This window comes from Rana temporaria, chromosome 4 (assembly GCF_905171775.1).
Source record: "Rana temporaria chromosome 4, aRanTem1.1, whole genome shotgun sequence".
Taxonomy (NCBI): Eukaryota; Metazoa; Chordata; class Amphibia; order Anura; family Ranidae; genus Rana; species Rana temporaria.
Genome location: NC_053492.1, coordinates 64,548,289 through 64,570,068, shown reverse-complemented (window position 1 = coordinate 64,570,068; position 21,780 = coordinate 64,548,289). Strand labels below are relative to the sequence as shown.

Here is a 21,780-nt window from a genome sequence, read left to right as displayed (position 1 = left end):
GACATGGCTGCATATGGGGGGACATGGCTGCATATGGGGGGACATGGCTGCATATGGGGGGGACATGGCTGCATATGGGGGGGACATGGCTGCATCTGTGGGGGGACATGGCTGCATTTGTGGGGGGACATGGCTGCATCTGTGGGGGGACATGGCTGCATCTGTGGGGGGACATGGCTGCAGTTTTTGGGGGGACGTGGCTGCATTTGTGGGGGGACATGGCTGCATTTGGGGACACATTTAAAAAAAAGTATCGGTATTCGGTATCGGCGAGTACTTGAAAAAAAGTATCGGTACTTGTACTCAGTCCTAAAAAAGTGGTATCGGGACAACCCTATTGAATTGTATTGTAACTGTACTGTCTGCCTTTGTGTTGTAAAGCGCTGTAAAAACTGTTGGCGCTTTATAAATCCAGTATAATAATAATAATAATATTTTTTTAAAGAGTAGGTAGCAATGAGAAACTGGTCAGGTTTCATTGCTGTCTGCGCCTCCAGTTACATTCTAAGTGATGTAAAATAAAAGTAGAAAGATACTTTGGTAGAGACATGGCAGGTGAACACATTTGGGACGTCGAATAGACTGAGTATGCTGGTGGAAAGTGTGAAGAGATGCCTTCAGAAGATTCATCTAATAGGAATAGAGCTCAGAGCTCCTCATTGTCATTACGGATACCTGGACATAAGGCTTGTGTGCTAACCAGTCCTCAGTTTTACGCAGGGAAGTGGTAGAGAGGCTTCTGGTTCCAGGACGTGATGGGAAGATTTTCTTGGGCAGGAACGAGCCGTCATCGTTCGGAGATGATTTCCTGAAGGTCACCGCCTGGCAAAGAATATGCCATTATAAACCATGTAATAAAAATGCAGGAACGTATAGCAACTTATTCACCATCATACTGTATAGTAGGAATTCTATTACTTTGGCTGATTAGTAAGTAAATTAATAAATAAGTTCTGCAAAAAAATATATTTCTTATTAACTTCATAGTAGTTACATTAAACTTGATTCCTCCTAAATTGTTGAAGGCAATTCACCATTGATTCTTCATTCTATAAAGAGTTTCAGGAACAGACCCCAGTATCCGTGGTGTAACCATAGCCATAGCAGCTCACACAGCCCCTATGTGGTTTGGGGTAGGAGGGGATCCCCTTAATGGGGCTGTTAGGGACAATAAACTGTTACCCTTCCCATATGGAAAGGCTTAAGCCGCGTACACACGATCGGATATCTGATGGAATCTAATCCGATGGATTTTTCCGTTGGATAACTGATGAAGCTGACTTAGGCTGGGTTCACACTACGGTTTTCCCGTCCGTCAGCCGCATACGATTTATATGGAAAACCGTATGCGGCTGAAACGGACGGGAACGTATGGAACCGCACACATGTGCGTTTTCCATTAACATTAATGTTAAAGGAAAACGTATGCGTTTGCCATACTGTTTTAAAAACGACCGCAAAACCGTGGTTGAACACGGTTTTGCGGACGTTTAAAAAACGTTTTGCCAGCAAATCGTACGCACCCGGATGCATCTGAGTGCATACGATTTGCAATGCATTCTCTATCTATACGTTTTCCCGTCCGGGCCCGTACGTTTTCAATACTGAAATCGTATGCGGCTGACGGACGGGAAAACCGTAGTGTGAACCCAGCCTTACATCAGTCTTGCCTATACACCATCAGTCAAAAATCCGACCGTGCCAAAACGCGGTGACGTAAAACACTACGAGGTGCTGAGAAAAATGAAGTTCAATGCTTCCGAGCATGCGTCGACTTGATTCTGAGCATGCGTGAATTTTTGTCCAATAGACTTCCACACAGACGATCGTTTTTTTTATCGTTTTTTTTATCCATTAGGAAAAATGTAAAACATGTTCTATTTTTTTTTTTCACCGATGGAAAAAAAAGACCGATGGGGCCCACACACGATCGGTTTGTCCAATGAAAACAGTCCATCGGTCTGTTTTCATCGGACAAACAGATCGTGTGTACAGGGCTTAACTGGAGTCAGACCTCAGGATTGCCAATCACAGGTGCCCTTCTGTGCTGTCTTAGGCCTGATTCACACCTATGCATTTTTTGTGCTTTTTGCATTTTTCAGATTTGCACTACAGTCCATTTACCATGGTTTCCTATGGAACACGTTCTGTAGTGCAATAGGTAGATTCACAAAGAGTTAGGCCGGCTTATCTACAGATAAGCCGACCTAACTCTGAATCTAAGCCGACCTATGTTTAAGTGTATTCTCTAACAGAGATACACTTAAACATATCTAAGATAGGACGGCTTGCGCCGTCCTATCTTAGATTGCAATGTTTTGGCTTACCGCTAGGTGGCGCTTACATTGCGGCCGGCCTAGATTATGTAAATGAGGGGATACGACGATTCACGACGATTTACGAGCGTACGCCGGGCCTACACCGTCGCATTACGTCGTTTCCGTACGCGATAGGCCGCCTAAAGTTATTCCACCTATGAGGTGGAATAACAATGTTAAGTATGGCCGCCGTTCCCGCCGCGAGGTTGAAATTTTTTACGTCGTTTGCGCAAGTCGTCCGCGAATCGGGATTTACGTAGTTTACGTACGCGTCAAAATCAATAGGCCCGTAAGGCCTACTTAGCCGCAATGCGCACTGGGAAATGTAGTCGCCCGGCGCATGCGCAGTGTAAAAAAATGTCAAAAAACGTGAGGTCAAGCCTCATTTCCATACTACACGCCCCCCTCCCAGTCATTTGAATTAGGCGCCCTTACGCCCGCTCGTTTTAGGCTACGCCGCCGAAAATTTGAAGGTAAGTGGTTTTAGAATCACTACTAGCCTAAAAAATTTACGGCGGTGTAGCCTAAAAAGACCTTTGCGCCCGTACGTGAATCTACCTACAAATCTGCAAAATGCAAAAAGCAGATCTACAAAAATGTTTCAAGACATTTCTTTGAGAGATATATAGTTAATGTGTGCAAGAGCCATGAAATATAATTACGGTAATTTTTATAATGTTCCTGCAATTATAACTTTTATCCAACGCATGGTCTCTAGTATTCTAAATATGTTGATAGCGTTCCTGCTGCCTGACCTTGAATTAAGCATACTTTATGTTAAGATCATTGACTGGTATGATCAGAGTTGACACTACCAGCTTCTACTGAGAGAGTTATCCAAATGGAGCCCCCATCAAAATTTTGTTATGGGGCCCCTTGATTCATGTTTGCACCCCAACCCAGTATTTATACCCATACAGGCAACCTATTTCCCTTAATCCAACCATGGTATCCTGAAATGTGGCACAGAAGATATGGATTGTCCAATAATTTACACCTTCCCCCAATCAACATCAGGAATTAACACATGCCCCAGATTTTGTGGCCCCAATGGTCACTCGATTTTCTAAATTAGAACAGGCTGCTGCAGCCTCCAGTCAGGTTCAATCAATATCGACCTTGACACATTTCTTGATGCTCATACTAACTAGATTGAGGTGATCGAGTTGCCCGCGTGGGTATAAATGGGGTGGGGGTGTTCCCAACACTCATTAGAATTGAGGAAGCCACTCAGATAAATGGAGAAATGTCTTCAACATTACAGAACAAGTCCAACTGAATGTGACTATAACTAGGCAAACCATAACCTTGATAAATGGAAATATTCAGATATTCAGAAATATTCAGATAAGTCTAGAGGTCAGTGACTCCCATCTTTACTTTGTTGAAGAGCTATGGCCATCAAAGAACCTACAACATCCAACAAACGTTTGCAAGCATCTATGTCACTACAGAACACAGTAATGATATAGTGGCCATGAATGGAAACATGGCACCCAATACGGGACAAGGTGTCTGGCAGTGCCAAAAGTGTGTTGGATGCCTGAAGATTCTTTGCTGTCCATAGTACTTCAAGAAGATCGGAGACACTGTCTGCAGGGCCAGTAAGTATTAGGCCTCGTACACACGATAGGTTAAACAGAGGACAACGGTCTGATGGACCGTTTTCATCGGTCAAAACCGATCGTGTGTGGGCCCCATAGGTTATTTAACCATCGGTTAAAAAAAAGCCAACTTGGGGGCGTGGTCTAGCCGGGACTGAAGATGGCTGCTTAGTTTGATAGCTCCCGCTACTACGGACCTAAATTAGCTGAAAGGAGCGCCGGTAAGCTGCTTTTTTGGGTCGAAAAGACTACGTCGGGGACCCGACTACTCCCAGGCACAATTTGAGTGATTAGCGGCATTTTCTGGGGAAAAATTGATAGAGATACAGCTTCTTGTTACATTACTACGGAAGCACATTGACTTTAATGATGGAGACCCAGTTGGGATTATCACACCCGCAAACTATTCCCGAGGGAATACTACCCTTGAATAATGACCGCGATATCGGTACATTTCAGGATTTGACACAAAGACCCAATCTGGGTGATCTCCACTCGATAGCAGCTGATATAAAAACGACGTTGACAGCCGCCATTGCTGAACTTAGCATTGAAGTACGCGCAGTCACAGCGCGAGTTGTAGAGGTAGAGAAAACAACTGCGCAACAGGGTGCTGCACTGCGACATGTAAACCGCAAAGTGGACAATCATACCCTTCACCTGAGAGACCTCCACCGGAGAACCGAAATCGACGCCATAATTTGAGGATTCGGGGTCTTCCAGAAAGTGTGGAAAATGATAGACTTACACCTGTCATTTTGAGCATATTCAATAATCTTTTGGGACGCCCCCCGATAACTGCGATTAAAATGGAACGCATCCACAGAGCCCTCAGACCCAGAGGAAGAGCTGCTGACCCGCCAAGGGATGTTATCTGCTGCTTATGCGATTTCCAGCTCAAAGAAGAGATTTTAAGGAATGCCAAACTCCGCTCCAAATGTATATATGAAGGCACATTAATCCAAATATATCAGGATTTATCGCATATAACACTCCAACATAGAAGAGATTTGAAGCCCCTTCTTGAAGCACTGCGCAGCAAAAATATTATCTATCGCTGGAAATTCCCATTTGGTTTACTGGCAACTAATCAGGGTCAGTCAGCCCTGTTAAAAGTGCCCGAGGATCTGATTCATTTCTGCGCTGCAATGAATATCCCTTATTTGGATGTACCCGACTGGTACGCGGACTTCAGATTTAAATCTTACAGAAAGGACAATACATGTGATGAACCGATGGATGCTGCTCCAACCAGATTCAGAAGACGTCGCTCATTGTCTGCAGAGAAGATAAACACCTCTTCACAGGCTCAGCCCCCTGATATTCAATCACCCAGCTCATCGCGCTATCGGAAATCTAGGAGGGAATATTGAGGACTTTCTCTGTATTTTTATTTAATATTTTTGCATATTGTCTTTTAAGATGCTTTCGGAAATGCTGCCTTAATTGTTTTAGTTATTCTCTTTTACCTAATACTACTATATTTATAGACACTAGTATGCCTAAGTTACATATTGATGTCTTGATCTCACTCCTAGATATGTAATTGCTCTGTTACATGAGTGAAACTCTGTAGGACGCATCTAATGTTAGAAATCTTTTTCTGTTATAGTCTTGGATAGCAATATTTACTATATATACAACAGGGAAGTATGTTTCACACAGATACATGATCTTATTGTTGTTTAATTTGCCTCCTTGTTTTTGTAATTGATACATTAAATTGTATCTTTATTGATGTTAGAATTTTGTTTGCAGCCGATTACAATTCTTTGCTTGTTATTCTGTTATAAAGTAACAGGTCCTATCTCTAAGAAATGTCATGAGGCAATGATTTTTGTGTAAGTTTCAGTCATATTTAGTAGCAGTGATTTTTCCACAATGTATCTAGGCTCCTAGTAGTTTAACAACATTGGTGCCAGACTAAATATTACTGTGCCCTGTACGCTTCTGTTTTTTTGAAAGGTATTTACACCGGTCTCTTTTTTCTTATTAATAAATAACAGGACGAGTCCGTAGGGGCGGGTAGCTTGACGATTCTGCGATCTGTTTTGGTCCAGTTTCATTCCAACCCCCAAATAGCGGAATCCTCCGTCCTCAGTCCTATTGGATTTGTGACGGGGAAATTCCACTATATCTTTAACTAGTTCTACTTCCCTAAAGGGTAGTTTTTGTTTAATCTTATTTATATATTTTTTTTTTTTTTTTTTATTTATTTATTTTTTTTTCTATTTTTGTTCGTTATTCGGACCACTTATATATTTACATTACTCTCGTTTCAAACCGGTGGTCATCTCCAAAGGGTTTTTTTTTTTTTTTTTCTTCTCAATCTCAATACCTAGCTTAATTACCCCCCGTTGATATTTCTTTCCTTGTAACGCCTACTCCTTCTGATATAATGGCTACTTCAGATAAAATCTCATCAAACCAGCTACAAAAAGTTAAATTTTATTCCCTGAACGTAAAGGGCCTTAATGTACCTGAAAAAAGGTCAAAGTTGTTATTGATGCTCAAAAGATCAAAAGCTGATATTGTACTGATCCAAGAGACTCATTTTAAGACTAATGACTTGCCAACGTTTACAGATAAAAGATTCCCTCAAATTATTAACTCTACCACAGCAGACTCTAAAACGAAAGGGGTATCTATTTTAATTTCTAAGAGTTGTCCTTTTAAATTACTAGACACAGAAATTGACAAAGAAGGCAGGTTCCTATTTATCAAGGGATCTCTTTATAACGCACCTATCACAATTGCCAATATATATGCTCCGAATAAGCTACAAGCTCCTTTCTTTGTACGAACATTAGAACTACTTGACTCTTTTGCGGCCGGCATGCTCATTGTCGGGGGAGATTTTAATTTAGCTCTTAATCCCCTTTTAGATACTTCTTCTGGATCCTCTAAAATTTCTTACAAGACTTTGAAAGTAATTAAAAATGCTTTGCACAAATTATCACTACACGATACATGGCGTACCCTGCACCCAGACTGTAAAGATTTCACATTTTATTCAAATCCCCACAATACATATTCGAGGTTGGATTATTTTTTAATTTCTCAAAAACACCTAGATACCCTCTTGGAGGCCACGATAGAACCTATGGTTATTTCTGACCATAATCCAATAACTATGTCTTTAACCTTCAAGGAAAAACCTGTAGTCCCTCCACTTTGGAAACTTGACAACTCTCTACTTAATGACGCTGGCAATGTATCGATATTGGGTACTAGAATTGCCCATTATTTCACTGAAAATGATTCAGAGGATGTTCATCCTATGAACGTATGGTTGGCTCACAAATGCGTGCTTAGAGGGGAATTGATTTCTATGGCTGCTAGAAGGAATAAATTAAGACAGGCTTGCATTAAAAATCTCACGGACAGAATCAATTACTTGGAAAGACAACATAAGCAATCATTGGCTATGGATTCTCTCTCTGAACTTTTGAAAGTTAGGGAAGAGCTTCTTTTACTACTGGAAAAGAAGATAAAACGTAACTTGAATTTCTCACGTAGAATCTTTTATGAATTTGGCAACAAAAGCAGTAAACTTCTGGCTAATTCTATTAATTCAAAAAATGTGAATAAACACAATAACATATATTCTGTCTCGGATTCTACGGGGAAATTACATACTAACTCCGCTGACATAGCACACCAATTCCAAGTATTTTATTCAAAACTATATAATTTACCCACAGTTCCGACACCACAAGATTCACCTGATAGGCATGACTTGATCTCTGATTTTCTGAAATCATATAGTCCTAAACCCATAAATTCGGAGTTAGCTAGTGATCTGGAAAGACCATTAGATTCCTCTGAAGTCTTTTCTGCTCTTAAACAGCTTAACACGGGCAAGAGCCCAGGACCTGACGGTTATACAGTTAATTATTATAAAACTTTCCAAGATATAATTATTCCGAATTTTTTAAAGGCTTTCAACTCAATTCCTGCTCCCCCAACTATTACTAAGAATCTATTAGAAGCCCACATAGCAGTAATCCCTAAACCTGATAAGGATGCAAAGCTAGTTTCCAACTATAGACCCATTTCACTCCTAAATGTGGATATTAAATTGTACGCTAAAATAATCGCCAATCGCTTACTGCCCCTATTACCTGGTCTTGTCTCCCTGGACCAGGTAGGATTTATACCTGGCAGGGAGGCAAGGGACAATACCACAAAAGCAATTCTAATTCAAAATTGGCTTCAGAACACTAAATCACCAGGATTTTTGTTGTCCCTTGACGCAGAGAAAGCCTTCGACAGGATAGCGTGGGATTACATGCATGCAGCTTTAAAAGCTCTAGGCATAAAAGATCGTTTGCTTCAATTTATTCAACTACTGTACTCATCACCAATGGCCAAAGTTAAAGTTAATGGCGCACTGTCGGGGGCTTTCTCTGTGTCAAATGGTACAAGACAGGGATGCCCACTGTCTCCAATAATTTTTGTGCTTATTTTGGAACCTTTTTTATGTAAATTAAAGGAGAATACGGATATTGTGGGTATTAATATTAAAGACAAGACCTACAAACTAGCAGCATTTGCAGACGACATCCTCTTATTCCTGTCCAACCCGATCATTACAATTCCCAATTTACTGAAAGATCTTTCCCTGTTTCACAATATCTCTAATCTGAGGATTAATTTTTCCAAATCAAGAGCATTGAATGTCTCTTTACCTGTATCTCTGGTATCCCTTTGCAAGCAGAACTTCCCTTTCAGTTGGGAGGAGGATTGTTTAACATACCTTGGAATTAAGTTGACATCTGACGTGAATAATCTATATAACAAAAACTTTATAACTCTGTTTAATACTATCAAAGAAGATCTACTCAAATGGGGTTCTGGTTTTTTCTCTTGGTTTGGGAGGGCGGATATAATCAAAATGAACGTTCTCCCACGGTTTTTATATTTGCTACAAACGATCCCCATTAAGATCCCACAAACTTTTTTCAGGAACTTTAGGCAAATGTGTCTGAAATTTATTTGGAATATGAGACAGCCGAGAATTAAGTGGGATAAACTCGTCATCCCCAAACTAATGGGTGGGATAGGATTACCGGACTTACAAAAATATTACTGGGCATGCCATATGACCCGTATTGTAGATTGGCACCTTCATGCTACCCTTAAAGACTGGATTAATCTAGAAGAATCCTCCTACACTCCCTATCTCCCATTGAAACACTTGCCTTGGATCCAACCCCGCAAAATCCCAAAACAAATAAATTCTCACCCGGTCACTGGCAATACTTTAAAAATATTTAGGTTTCTTTGCAAAAAATTTAATATCTCCTCTGTATATGGCCCTATGACCCCATTAGTCCACAACCCGGACATACATTTAGATTTGCTCGCTAATATCCCTACTGCTCCGCATATTGATGACATGCTGAGGGTCAATATGCTCTTCAAGCATGGTTCCATTATTACATATGAATCATTCACTGATAATCACCCTGATACTGGCATTTCCCAACATGACTTTGAAACTATTACACAGTTCGTACACAAACCTAATCCTTGCTATGATTGGCTAAGACCTAAGACTCCTTTTGAAAATATATGTCTTGGAACTTCCCCTCAAAAACATTTAATTTCAATATTGCACTCTTTATTGTACGCAAGTTTTGATTTAAAAACAGATACAGCAAATCTAAAATGGGAAGAGGAATTAAACATATCACTTTCAACAGATCAATGGGAAACTATCTTCCGTAGGTTACATAAAGGCTCTATGAACGTATTGACACAAGAAAACGGCTATAAATTGTATTCGAGATGGTACAGGACACCTCATGTTATTAATAAATATAACCCAAATGTATCAGCATTATGCTGGCGTTGCAAATCTGCTCCCGGAACATTTCTCCATTTATGGTGGGAATGTAATGACATTAAACCTTTTTGGGAAAAAATCCATGAACTGATTTATGAGATCACTACATACGCTCCAGATTATACTGCCCAACAATTCTTATTGCATCATTCATCCTTACCCAACTATGTATACAAGAATTCAATAATCCTTCACCTCATAAATGCTGCGAGACTCTGCATCCCCGCTAAGTGGTTACAACCTTCTCCCCCCTCTATTTCTGATTGGCTATTAAAAGGTGCAACACATTGCGAATATGGAAAACCTAATCCATCAATCTTCTGATTCTTCCATAAATTTCCACAGCAAATGGGCATGTTGGTCGCATTTTTCAGAATCCAATAAATTCAAAACTTTACTGAACAACTAGTTCTGAAAAGAATTAGTTCATTCGACTTTTCTTAATGTTTTCAAATCACAAAAAAAAAAAAAAAAAAAAAAGGGAATTTGGATAGAGGAAACCATTCTTATTCACTTATACTCTTGTTTTTATCTGTGAACGCCATTCACACCCACCCCTTATCTTCGTACCCCCATATGTCTCTTTCCTTTCATGTCTAATCAATTAATTTCTATGATTTTATCATACTTATAATTAACCATTATTCTAACATTGGTTGATTGTTTTGTTGTTCTGTTTTGTTTTATAATGTATCCTTTTGTATTAATACGACTTTACTGGATGCAATGTTGTAATATGTTTATATCTTTTGAAAAATCCAATAAAAATACTTTCAAAAAAAAAAAAAAAAAAAAAAAAAAAAAAAAAAAAAAAAAAGCCAACTTGCTTTAAATTTAACCGATGGATTCCTAACCGATAGGTCAAAAACAATCGTTAGTAGGCACGACCATCGGTTAAAAATCCACGCATGCTCAGAATCAAGTCGACGCATGCTTGGAAGCATTGAACTTCATTTTTTTTCAGCACGTCGTTGTGTTTTACGTCACCGCGTACTGACACGATCGGTTATTTAACCATCAGTCAGCTTCATCGATTAACCGATGACAACGGTCCTTCAGACCGTTCTCATCGGATGGACTGATCGTGTGTACGAGGCTTTACTAATCTTTTTCCAGCATAATGCTTTAAAAAAAAAAAAAAAGCCTACAGATTTTCTTTATGGGTAAGCAGCAACCCTGTAGCCTAGAGCAGACAGGAAGAACAAGTTAAAGCGGGGGTTCACCCGTACATAACGCTTTTTTTCCTTAGCTTCATGCTCGTTTTGTCTATGGGAATCGGCTAGTTGTTTAAAAATATGAGCTGTACTTACCGTTTACGAGATGCATCTTCTCCGCCGCTTCCGGGTATGGGCTGCGGGACTGGGCGTTCCTATTTTGATTGACAGTCTTCCGAGAGGCTTCCGACGGTTGCATCCATCGCGTCACGATTTTCCGAAAGAAGCCGAACGAAAGAAGCCGCAGTATAGAGCCGCACCGACGTTCGGCTTCTTTCGGCTACTAGTGACGCGATGGATGCGACCGTCGGAAGCCTCTCGGAAGACTGTCAATCAAGAAGGAACGCCCGCTCCCGAAGACCCATACCCGGAAGCGACGGAGAAGATGCATCTCAAAAACGGTAAGTACAGCTCATATTTTAAAACAAATAGCCGATTCCCCTAGACAAAACGAGCATCCATCTAAGGGGAAAAGAGAAAAAAAAAAAACATCATTGGGTGAACTCCCGCTTTAAATTACAGTATAATAATACCTGCAAGGATCATTGGAATCGTAAACTGCTGTAAACAATTACAGTTCCTTATGAAGGTATGACAAAGAACAATATATATATATATATATATATATATATATATATATATATATATATATATATATATATATGCACACATACATATACATCGCATTTCAGGACACGTATGGACTTGCAGAGAAGTCAATAACATTCATTGACCTGAAAAAGAAAATCGTAAGGTGCCCACTGACCAGTAATGCTGACTTTGTTCCCTCTGACATCAGTCTCATTTTACACAATAGGGACATTAGTCCATTGTGTATCACTGTCACCTGATAGCAGAGTGTCCCAGCTTCTCATGTTCCTTGTTCTGTCTGCTTTGAATATGTGTATTATATATCTAAGAATAATTGCTGTGCTGCAACTGCATTTCTCCTATTCCACAATATACCGTCCGAGGGTCCCATAGACCTTTCATACTGACTTTACACATTTTGTAAACTATTATGGTCACATGACTTATCTTAATGTAGCACGGCCCTTGTGGGAGCCGCTGGCAAATACAGTCCTATCTCCCCCCTTAGAACACGCACACAGCCAGGCACACCGCCTTTTTTCATTCTTCCACTGGCTCAGAAAACAGTCTAGGGGTTCTTTTTGGGTTTTTGTTGGAACAATGAATTAGGATACACCTCCCCAGGGATTGGCTGGAGTTTCATAAATATTCAGGCGGCCCGCTCTGTTTTTCCTCCCACAATACTTCTAGAATCCTATAGAAGGCAAAGTAACAGAGCAGCAGCCCGTGAAACAATGACCAGTCCAAAATAAGCAACCCCCTACTCTACACTAGGAGGGTGCTACATTAAACAAGAAAACTAAAAACCTCTTTAGTCAGTCTTCATGCTCAGTGGGGACGATGGGTGCCTATTAATTGATCTGTAGACTATACTGTGACCAGACCCTGCCCTGCTTGGTTCTGATGTTGGATTTTCCCACAGTGGCACGGTCCTCTTTTCAATGATGGTCGTAACATCAACAGTGAAATTCTTTTGCTTTTTGTTACTTGCTGCACTTCTTATTAAAGCGGTAGTAAAGTGATTTTTTTTTTTTTTACCTTTGACCTACAGGTAATGCCCCGTACACACCATCACTTTATGTGATGAAAAAAAACGACGTTTTTAAAAACGTCACTTTATCTGACCGTGTGTGGGGGAAAACGTCATTATGTCTTGTAAAAAACGACCAAAAAAAATTGAAGCATGCTTCAATTTTATGTGTCGTTTTTCAAAACGTCATTTTTTACTTCACAGAAATTGACCGTGTGTAGGAAAAAACGTTGTTTAAAACGACGTTTTTTCACCCGCGCATGCCCAGAAGCTACTTATGAAGCGAGCTTCAATGGAAAAAGTGGTGGGAACGTAACCTCGCTTTGCTAGAACATTGTGAGAAAAACGATGGTGTGTAGGCAACTTCGTCTTTGAAAATTGAAGTTTCAAAAACGTCATTTTTTACTTCACAGAAAATGTCGTTTTTTTTCATCACATAAAGTGATGGTGTGTACGGGGCATAAGCCTATAATAAGGCTTACCTGTAGGTAAAAAGAATATCTCCTAAACCTGAACAGTTTAGGAGATATTCCCCTTGCATGCAGCTGCTGACTTCAGCAGCGCATGCGCTCTGAGTTCCCGGCACACACCGGACTTTGCCGGAAAGGAGCCCCCCGTGCGCAAGCGCGGGAGTGATGACTTTGCAGCTCTGGCCAATCACAGCACTGGAGCCGCGATACCCGGAAGACACACAGAGGGAAAATGTCCGCTTCCTCGGCGTGGACCGAGATCACCTGCCGACACCTCGTTCTAAGGTAAGTATTTCATGATGAGCTAGTATGCGGTGCATACTAGCTCATTATGCCTTTTGCCTTACAGGTTTAACCACTTAACAACCGCCCTATAGACAAAATACGTCTACAAGGCGGTTGCTTAACTCTGGGAGGGCGTCAATGTACGTCCTCCCAGAATGGCGCGCACACGGGAGTCTCCGTGACCGCCGGGTCCTCCGGACCCGGCTGATCACGGATCACGGTAAATCGCCGCTGATAGCGGCGGTTTACCACGTGATCGCTCCGTCCAATGACGGAGCGATCACTAGTAAACAAACCGGCGTCATGTGATGACGCCGGTTCCTCCCTCTCCTCTCTATACCGAACGGTACAGTGTGAGAGAGGAGAGGGGAGAGAGCGGAAGCAGCAGCAGCTGCTGCTGCGGGCTGGATCTGTGACACATGCAGTCACAGATCCAGCCATCCATCCCTCCCTGTGCAATACTCTGCAATGCCCCCATACTCTGCAATGCCCCCATACTCTGCAATGCCCCAAAATACTCTGCAATGCCCCAAAATACTCCGCAATGCCCCACAATACCCCGCAATGCCCCACAATACCCCGCAATACTCCGCAATACCCCGCAATACCCCGCAATACCCCACAATACCCCACAATACCCCACAATACCCCGCAATACCCCGCAATACCCCGCAATACCCTGCAATACCCCGCAATACTCCGCAATACCCCACAATACTCCGCAATACCCTGCAACGTCGTCTATGGGGATTTTTAAGTAGCGAAGTTTGGCGCCATTCCACGAGCGTGTGCAATTTTGAAGGGTGACATGTTGGGTATCTATTTATTCGGCGTAACTTCATCTTTCACATTTATGCAAAAGAATGAAGAAGTGAGAGCACCGAAAGCTGAAAATTGGTCTGGTTATTAAGGGGGTTTACGTGCCCAGTGGTCAAGTGGTTAAAAAAGCCAGCACTGGCAGCATGCTTGTTGGCAGCCCTTGTATAACTGAATAATCCACAAAACATATCTGCTAGGTGGAAGTGTGTCCCTTTTCCGAGTCACCCAGCCATCTGTATAATCTGATCTCTCTCCTGATTATAATGAAAATGATGGACACGAGAAGGGAAGGTGGAAACAAAGCAACCCCACGCTCGTGAACCTTAATGCCGGGTACAGACGAGAGGATTGATCCGCGGATACGGTCCGCCGGACCGTATCAGCGGATAAATCCTCTCGAGGATTTCCGCGGATTTGGATCCGATGGAGTGTACTCACCATCGGATCGAAATCCGCGCCGAAATCCCATTGCGATGACGTGTCGCGCCGCCGCGATGATGACTCGACGACGTGCGCAACGCTGTCATATAAGGATACCCACGCATGCGTCGAATCATTACGACGCATGCGAGGGAGGGAATCGGACGGATCGATCCGGTGAGTCTGTACAGACCACCGGATCGATCCGCTGAAGCCGATTCCAGCGGATAGATTTCTTAGCATGCTAAGAAATTTGTATCTGCTGGAAATCGGTCGGGCCGAAAAAAATCAGCGGAAAAACATCCGCTGGGATGTACACACCAGCGGATCTATCCGCTGGAACTGATCCGCAGATCAATTCCAGCGGATAGATCCTCTCCTGTGTACGGGGCCTTAAGGGTATCAAAGTGCCTCATCCTAGAATCAGATCAGGGAAAAAACAAATGTTGGACTTCAGGCCACAGACTTTATAGGCACGACACCAATCTATTGAAATGAAATACAAACTTTATTAACTTACAAATAAAATAAAATCACATGAAAAATGTATTAGCATTGTGCACTCTTATGTTGGTTACGGTAGTGACCCCTTACTGAAATAACAGTATGCACTATACAAGATTAATGATACTCATGTACATGTAGTCATCCAGGGGTTATCACCATCCATTTACATAATGCTCGGCATGTTTCAGATATATCGCTTCCTCAAGAGCAGAGGTGCAATATTTGGACTGCTACACAGCGGCAACAGCGCTTCTGCAAAAGGGGAATCCCAAAAATGGTATGCCATAGAAACCAGCCCGGTCCCCTCCAGGGAACAACTGAGAGTCCAGCCAAATATTAGAGATAGGACAGCAGTATGTTTAACAACTGTAGTGAGACCATCGACTCCTGTATAGGAACCATCAAAGGTTATCACGGCTTGATACACTGGGGATCCATATGGAAAAAACAAGCTTGTATAAACTAGCAGTTCAAGATTGTAACGGAATGACCCGGGACACCCAGAGACTTTGTGAGGATGGGGGATACTCCTGTGTCAGCGTCACTGATAACTCTTGGGTCTGAGTCCACCCTGTGCCCTTTGGGCATGGGGTGGCAAGTGAATCATAATTCATGTATTACATGAGATGGGACATCACCGATAGTTCGTATTGCAGGATTTTGAGATACTGCAAGATGTTGGCCCAACCAGTCAATAGTGACTCATTCTATGATTATCCCTGACTAGTGACATGCTAATTGAGTCAGGGCCTGGAAGACATTTCATTGTCCTTGTGTAAAGGTGTTGTAACGGACAGGTGTTAATCCAGGTCTGCTCCCAGACCTCTAATTATATATGCTAAATACTGTTTATGTGTGGAATGTACTTGTCGGAGACAGAGCGTCTGTCTGGGGATTAATTAGCTCAACGGGATGTCATTGTCTAAGAGAGTGTGTATTGAAGTGATGTGTGGGTGGAGAGTTCTTTGTTCCTTTGATTACTATAATATGTTGTACTGTATATAAGACTGAGAGTTACCATTAAAATTGTCTTCATTTGAAACAAGTACAGAGCTGCGTGTCTCGTCTTGATTTCGGGGGAAATGGGAGGCCTGCTGGTTTGTCTGTGTGTCAGATGAGCTGTCGCGGATGGGATGGAAGGTCGTAAACGGTGGTGACCGTTACGAAGATTCATTGCTCCGAAGATCTGTATATTATAAAAGAAGTATCTAGGATCCCCCAGTTACATCCATGTGCCCATACACACACCGAATATGTATCAGGAAAGTTGAATTTGGCCTACTTGTCTGATAAAAAAGCATATGTACATGTTTGCCCTGACTTTCCCATCTAATATTGTCTGACCCCATTCCAGTCATTGCTTAACCAGTTCCCGACCCCCGCATGTACATATACGTCCACAATATGGCACGTACAGGCACATGGGCGTACACGTACGTCCTCGCCTATTAGCGGGTGGGGGGTCCGATCGGGACCCCCCCCGCTACATGCGGAGGTCGGGTCCGCTCGGGGAGCTATCCGGGACCACGGCGCGGCTATTTGTTTATAGCCGCTCCGTCGCGATCGCTCCCCGGAGCTGAAGAACGAGGAGAGCCGTGTGTAAACACGGCTTCCCCGTCCTTCACTATGGCGGCGCATCGATCGCGTCATTCCCTTTATAGGGAAGACACGATCGATGACGTCATTCCTACAGCCACACCCCCCTACAGTTGTAAACACACACTAGGTGCACCCTAACTCCTACAGCGCCACCTGTGGTTAACTCCCAAACTGCAACTGTCATTTTCACAATAAAGAATGCAATTTAAATGCATTTTTTGCTGTGAAAATGACAATGGTCCCAAAAATGTGTCAAAATTGTCCGAAGTGTCCGCCATAATGTCGCAGTCACGAAAAAAATTGCTGATCGCCGCCATTAGTAGTAAAAAAATAAAAAAAAATAAAAATGCAATAAAACTATCCCCTATTTTGTAAACACTATAAATTTTGCGCAAACCAATCGATAAACGCTTATTGCGATTTTTTTTACTAAAAATAGGTAGAAGAATACGTATCGGCCTAAACTGAGGAAAAAAAATGTTTTTATATATGTTTTTGGGGGATATTTATTACAGCAAAAAGTAAAAAATATTGCTTTTTTTTCAAAATTGTCGCTCTATTTTTGTTTATAGCGCAAAAACTAAAAACCGCAGATGTGATCAAATACCACTAAAAGAAAGCTCTATTTGTGGGGAAAAAAGGACGCCAATTTTGTTTGGGAGCCACGTCGCACGACCGCGCAATTGTCTGTTAAAGCGACGCAGTCCCGAACTGTAAAAACACCTTGGGTCTTTAGGCTGCATATTGGTCCGGGGCTTAAGTGGTTAAGTAATGGTACCTTAAAGTGTATCTAAACCTTAAAACAAAAATGTAATATACAGCAGCATACCAGTTCTTAGATGTGATGGCTGCATTAGTGGCTATGCTCACGTCTCCACTGTACAGTGGGGAAAATAATTATTTGATTCCCTGCAGATTTGTAAGTTTGCCCACTTACAAAGAAATGACGGGTCCATAATTCTTATCATAGTTGTATTTTAAATTATAGAGACAGAATATCAACCAAAAATCCAGGAAGAAAAACACATGATGCAAATGTTGTAAATTGAGTTGCAGTTCAGTGAGTAAAATAAGTATTTTATACCCTACCAACCAACAATAATTCTGGCTCCCACAGACTGGCTACATTATGTGCTCATGTGGTACACAGATTAGTTGTGCCAATTAAGGGCCCTTTCACACGGAGCGGATCCGTATTGATCCGCCCCGTGTTTGTCCGTCGGCTCAGCAGGGATCATCCGTAAATCCCTGCTGAGCTGTCGGCGGACAGGGCGGTCCCCGCACACTGTGCAGAGACCGCCCTGTCTTTCCTCCGCTCTCCCCCTATAGGGTTTTCTTCCGTCCGCAAAAGCGGATCTTTGCGGACGTGGATGTTTGCAGACGTTAGCGGATGCATCATCCACTAACGTCTGCAATCCCATAGGGAAGCATTACAAGTCTGTTTACGTGTGAAAGGGCCCTTAAGAAGGTGCTTCTAACGACAACTCGTTGTGTGCATAAAAGACACCTGTCCACAGAATATCTTTCTTTCATTCAAACCTCACCATCATGGGCAAGACCAAAGATCTGTCAAAGAACATCAGGGACAAGATTGTAGACCTGCACAAGGCTGGAATGGGCTGCATCGGCAAGAAGCTTGGTGAGAAGGAGACAACTGTTGGAGCGATTATTCACAGATGGAAGAAATACAAAATAACCATCAATTGCCCTCGGTCTGGAGCTCCGTGCAAGATTTTGCCTCATGGGGTAAGGATGATCATGAGAAAAGTGAAGGATCATCCCAGAACTACACAGGAGGAGCGCTTGTGAATTATCTCAAGGCAGTTGGGACCACAGTTACCAAACAAACCATTGGTAATACAATACGCCGCCATGGATTGAAATCCTGCAGTGCCCGCAAGGTCCCCCTCCTCAAGAAGGCATATGTACATGCCCGTCTAAAGTTTGCCAATGAACATCTAAATAATTCAAAGAAGGATTGGGAGAAAGTGCTGTGGTCAGATGAGACCATAAATGAGTTCTTTGGCAATAACTCAACTCGCTGTTTGGAGGAAGAAAAATGCAGACATGACCCTAACATCACCATCCTTACAGTCAAGCATGGAGGTGGAAACATTATGCTTTGGGGCTGTTTCTCTGCTAAAGGTAGAGGCGACTTTGCCGCATTGAGTGGCCAATGGACGGGGCCATGTGTTGTAAGATCTTGGATGAGAACCTTCATCCCTCAGCCAGAACACTGAAGATGGGTTGTGGATGGGTCTATCAGCGTGACAATGACCCATGTCAACAAAGAAGTAGCCCAAGAAGCACATGAAGGCCATGTAGTGGTCTTGCCAGTATCCAGACCCTAATCCTATAGAAAATTTATGGAGGGAGCTGAAACTTCAAGTTGTCAAGCAACCAAGAAACCTTGATGCCCTGTACACACGAGCGGAATTCCTGTAGGATGGTTTTTCCGAAGTAATTCCACTCAAGCTTGGCTTGCATACACACGGTCACACAAAAGTTCTCTTTTAAATAACAAACATGTTATACTTACCTCCACTGTGCAGCTCGTTTTACACAGAGTGTCCCCTAACCCTGTCTTCTGGGGTCCCTCGGCGGCTGTCTCGGCTCCTACTCGCAAAAGCTATCTACCTTCATGCGAGCAAGCTTGCATGGTGGAAAGCTTTTGCGAGCGCGCTCCCGTGATACAGCGGCGGGCATAGCCGCCGACTGTATCACTCGGCCCCGCCCCCGGCTCTGCATCATCCGCTGTGATTGACAGCAGCGCTGCTATCAATTCGTTCAGCCTAGCCAATCAACGGCCAGCCTGGGAACCGAAGACCATCACATGGACGTGCGCAGGACTTTCGAGCGGTCAGGTAAGTAAAACGGGGGTTCGGGAGGGGCCGGTACCATCAGATGTTTTTTCACCTTAATGCATAGGATGCATTAAGGTGAAAAAACATTTACCTTTACAACCCCTTTAAGAACGCGTGACTTACAACAGTACGACGAGGTGAGAAAAAGAAGTTCAATGCTTCCAAGCATGCGTCGAATTGTTTCTGCGCATGTGTGTTTTTTTGCAGGTCTGAAAAGCATACAGACGATTGGATTTCCTGATAGGATTTTTTTTCGTCTGGAAAATTGAGAACCTGCTCTCAATCTTTGGTGGGAATTTCGACAGAAAAAGTCAGATGAAGCATACAGACGGTCGGAATTCCCAACCAAAAGCTGCCAAGGTTTAGGAGATATTCCCCTCGCAATGAGCGGCACATGCGCACAGGGGATTCTCGGCTGAAGGCCCGGCAGACACCGGACCTTGCCGGAAAGAAGTCTCCCGCGCACATGCGCAGGAGTGACGACATCGCGGCTCCAGCGCTGGAGCCGCGATACCCGGAAGACACATGTCAGCTACCTCTGCGTGGACCTGGTGAGTTACCGACGCCTCGTTCTAAGGTGAGTATTTCATAATGAGCTAGTATGCAGTGCATACTAGCTCATTATGCCTTTTGCCTTGCAGGTGACTGAAAAAAAAATGTTTGGGACTATACAACTTCTTTAAGGATTTAGAGGAGGTCTGTAAAGAAGAGTGGGCCAAAATCCCTCCTGAGATGTGTGCAAACCTGGTAATCAACTACAAGAAACATCTGACCTCTGTGCTTGCCAACAAGGGTTTCTCCACCAAGTACTAAGTCATGTTTTACTTGGGAATCAAATACTTATTTTACTCACTGAACTGCAACTCAATTTATAACATTTGTATCACGTGTTTTTTCTGGATTTTCATGTCTTCTTTTGTTCATCTTCAATACATGGGGGATTGGTAATTTACACAAGAAACATACAATTGTTTTGCTTATAATCTGTTTACAGTAAGTGACAAGGACACTGCATTCCTGACAAGACCAACAGGTATTTTCTGTACTTGCTGAAACAAAGAAAACAATGCAGCCAATACATCCAAGGACTGGTAATTGGCAATATATTATGCTTTTGTTCTTGGGTTTAGCTATCCTTTAGCACTTAAAAATGTGAAGTTTCCCTGTTCAGAGCATTGATTGATGTTATGTGGGAAGACCAGCCTCACCCACTGAAGCCAAGACCTCCATTGGATTACAGACTGAAAATAATGTCCGTTGCAGGTGTGTATTCCGCCTGAAACACCTAAAATAATGGAGACAATGTAGTCAACACTGACCTTAGCATGTTCCGGAGCAGGTAGCAGGTCTTTAGGAAGATGTGAGGTCTGCATTGTGATAACACCTTCCTTTAGCATCCCTCTGCATGCCGACATCATCTCACTCCTGGGCGATGCCATCTCTGCAAATGACATGCAATATCCATGAGCTAATTCAGATATATAGAGGGTGAAACTTAGCTACGCCACCTTTCCATCTATCCCATTACAACCACAAAACTCCCTGGGGGGGGAAGACTTATGTCTTCAATGTCCCCCGTGTCTCCCATAATCTGGCGCCAGTTTTTTTGCCTATGGTAGCATTCTGAGCAAAATTCTCTAGACTTACCAACGTCATTTATGGACTTTTGTGTGCTTCTATATATGCCCATGCTACTGTTACTTACTACTGTAAGTTTTGCACTTTGCCTGCTGATTTTGGATTTATTATTATTATATGGGATTTAAATAGCGCTAACAGTTTACACAGTGCTTAACAACTTGAGGGCAGACAATACAGTTACAATACAATTAATACAGTAGGAATCAGAGGGCCTTGCTTGTTGGAGCTTCTCATCAAAGCGGGAGGGTCAAGAGCTACAAGAAGTAATAACTATGGAGGATGATCTGATGGAGAAAATAAATGTACAGTTGTTATTTGGAGGTAGGATAGGCTTCTCTGAAGAGATGATCTTTCGGTGATCGTCTGAAAGTGGACAAAGTAGGAGATAGTCAGACTGATTGGGGTAGATCATTCCAGAGGATAGGAGAGGCTCCAGAGAAGTCCTGGAGGCGAGCATGGAATCAGATTTATTTTGCTGATTTTGATGGGCTGACGTATGTACTTCTTGTATTTAAAGTGGAGGTTCACCCTAAAAACACATTTTTAACATTAGAGCCAGCATAGTAA

At 42.5% G+C, this 21,780-nt stretch overlaps 1 protein-coding gene across 1 annotated transcript in view; it reads right to left on the bottom strand.

The window, feature by feature from the left end:
* Nucleotides 1–21,780, bottom strand: part of FAM228B (family with sequence similarity 228 member B) — a 59,525-nt gene that overhangs the window by 36,705 nt on the left and 1,040 nt on the right. The window contains exons 2-3 of the mRNA XM_040348503.1: nt 20,892–21,013; nt 676–822 (exon numbers count right to left, since the gene is read on the bottom strand). Of these exons, the coding sequence (XP_040204437.1) occupies nt 676–822; nt 20,892–21,011 (267 nt within the window). The 5' untranslated portion in view covers nt 21,012–21,013. The remainder of the gene's footprint in view (nt 1–675; nt 823–20,891; nt 21,014–21,780) is intronic.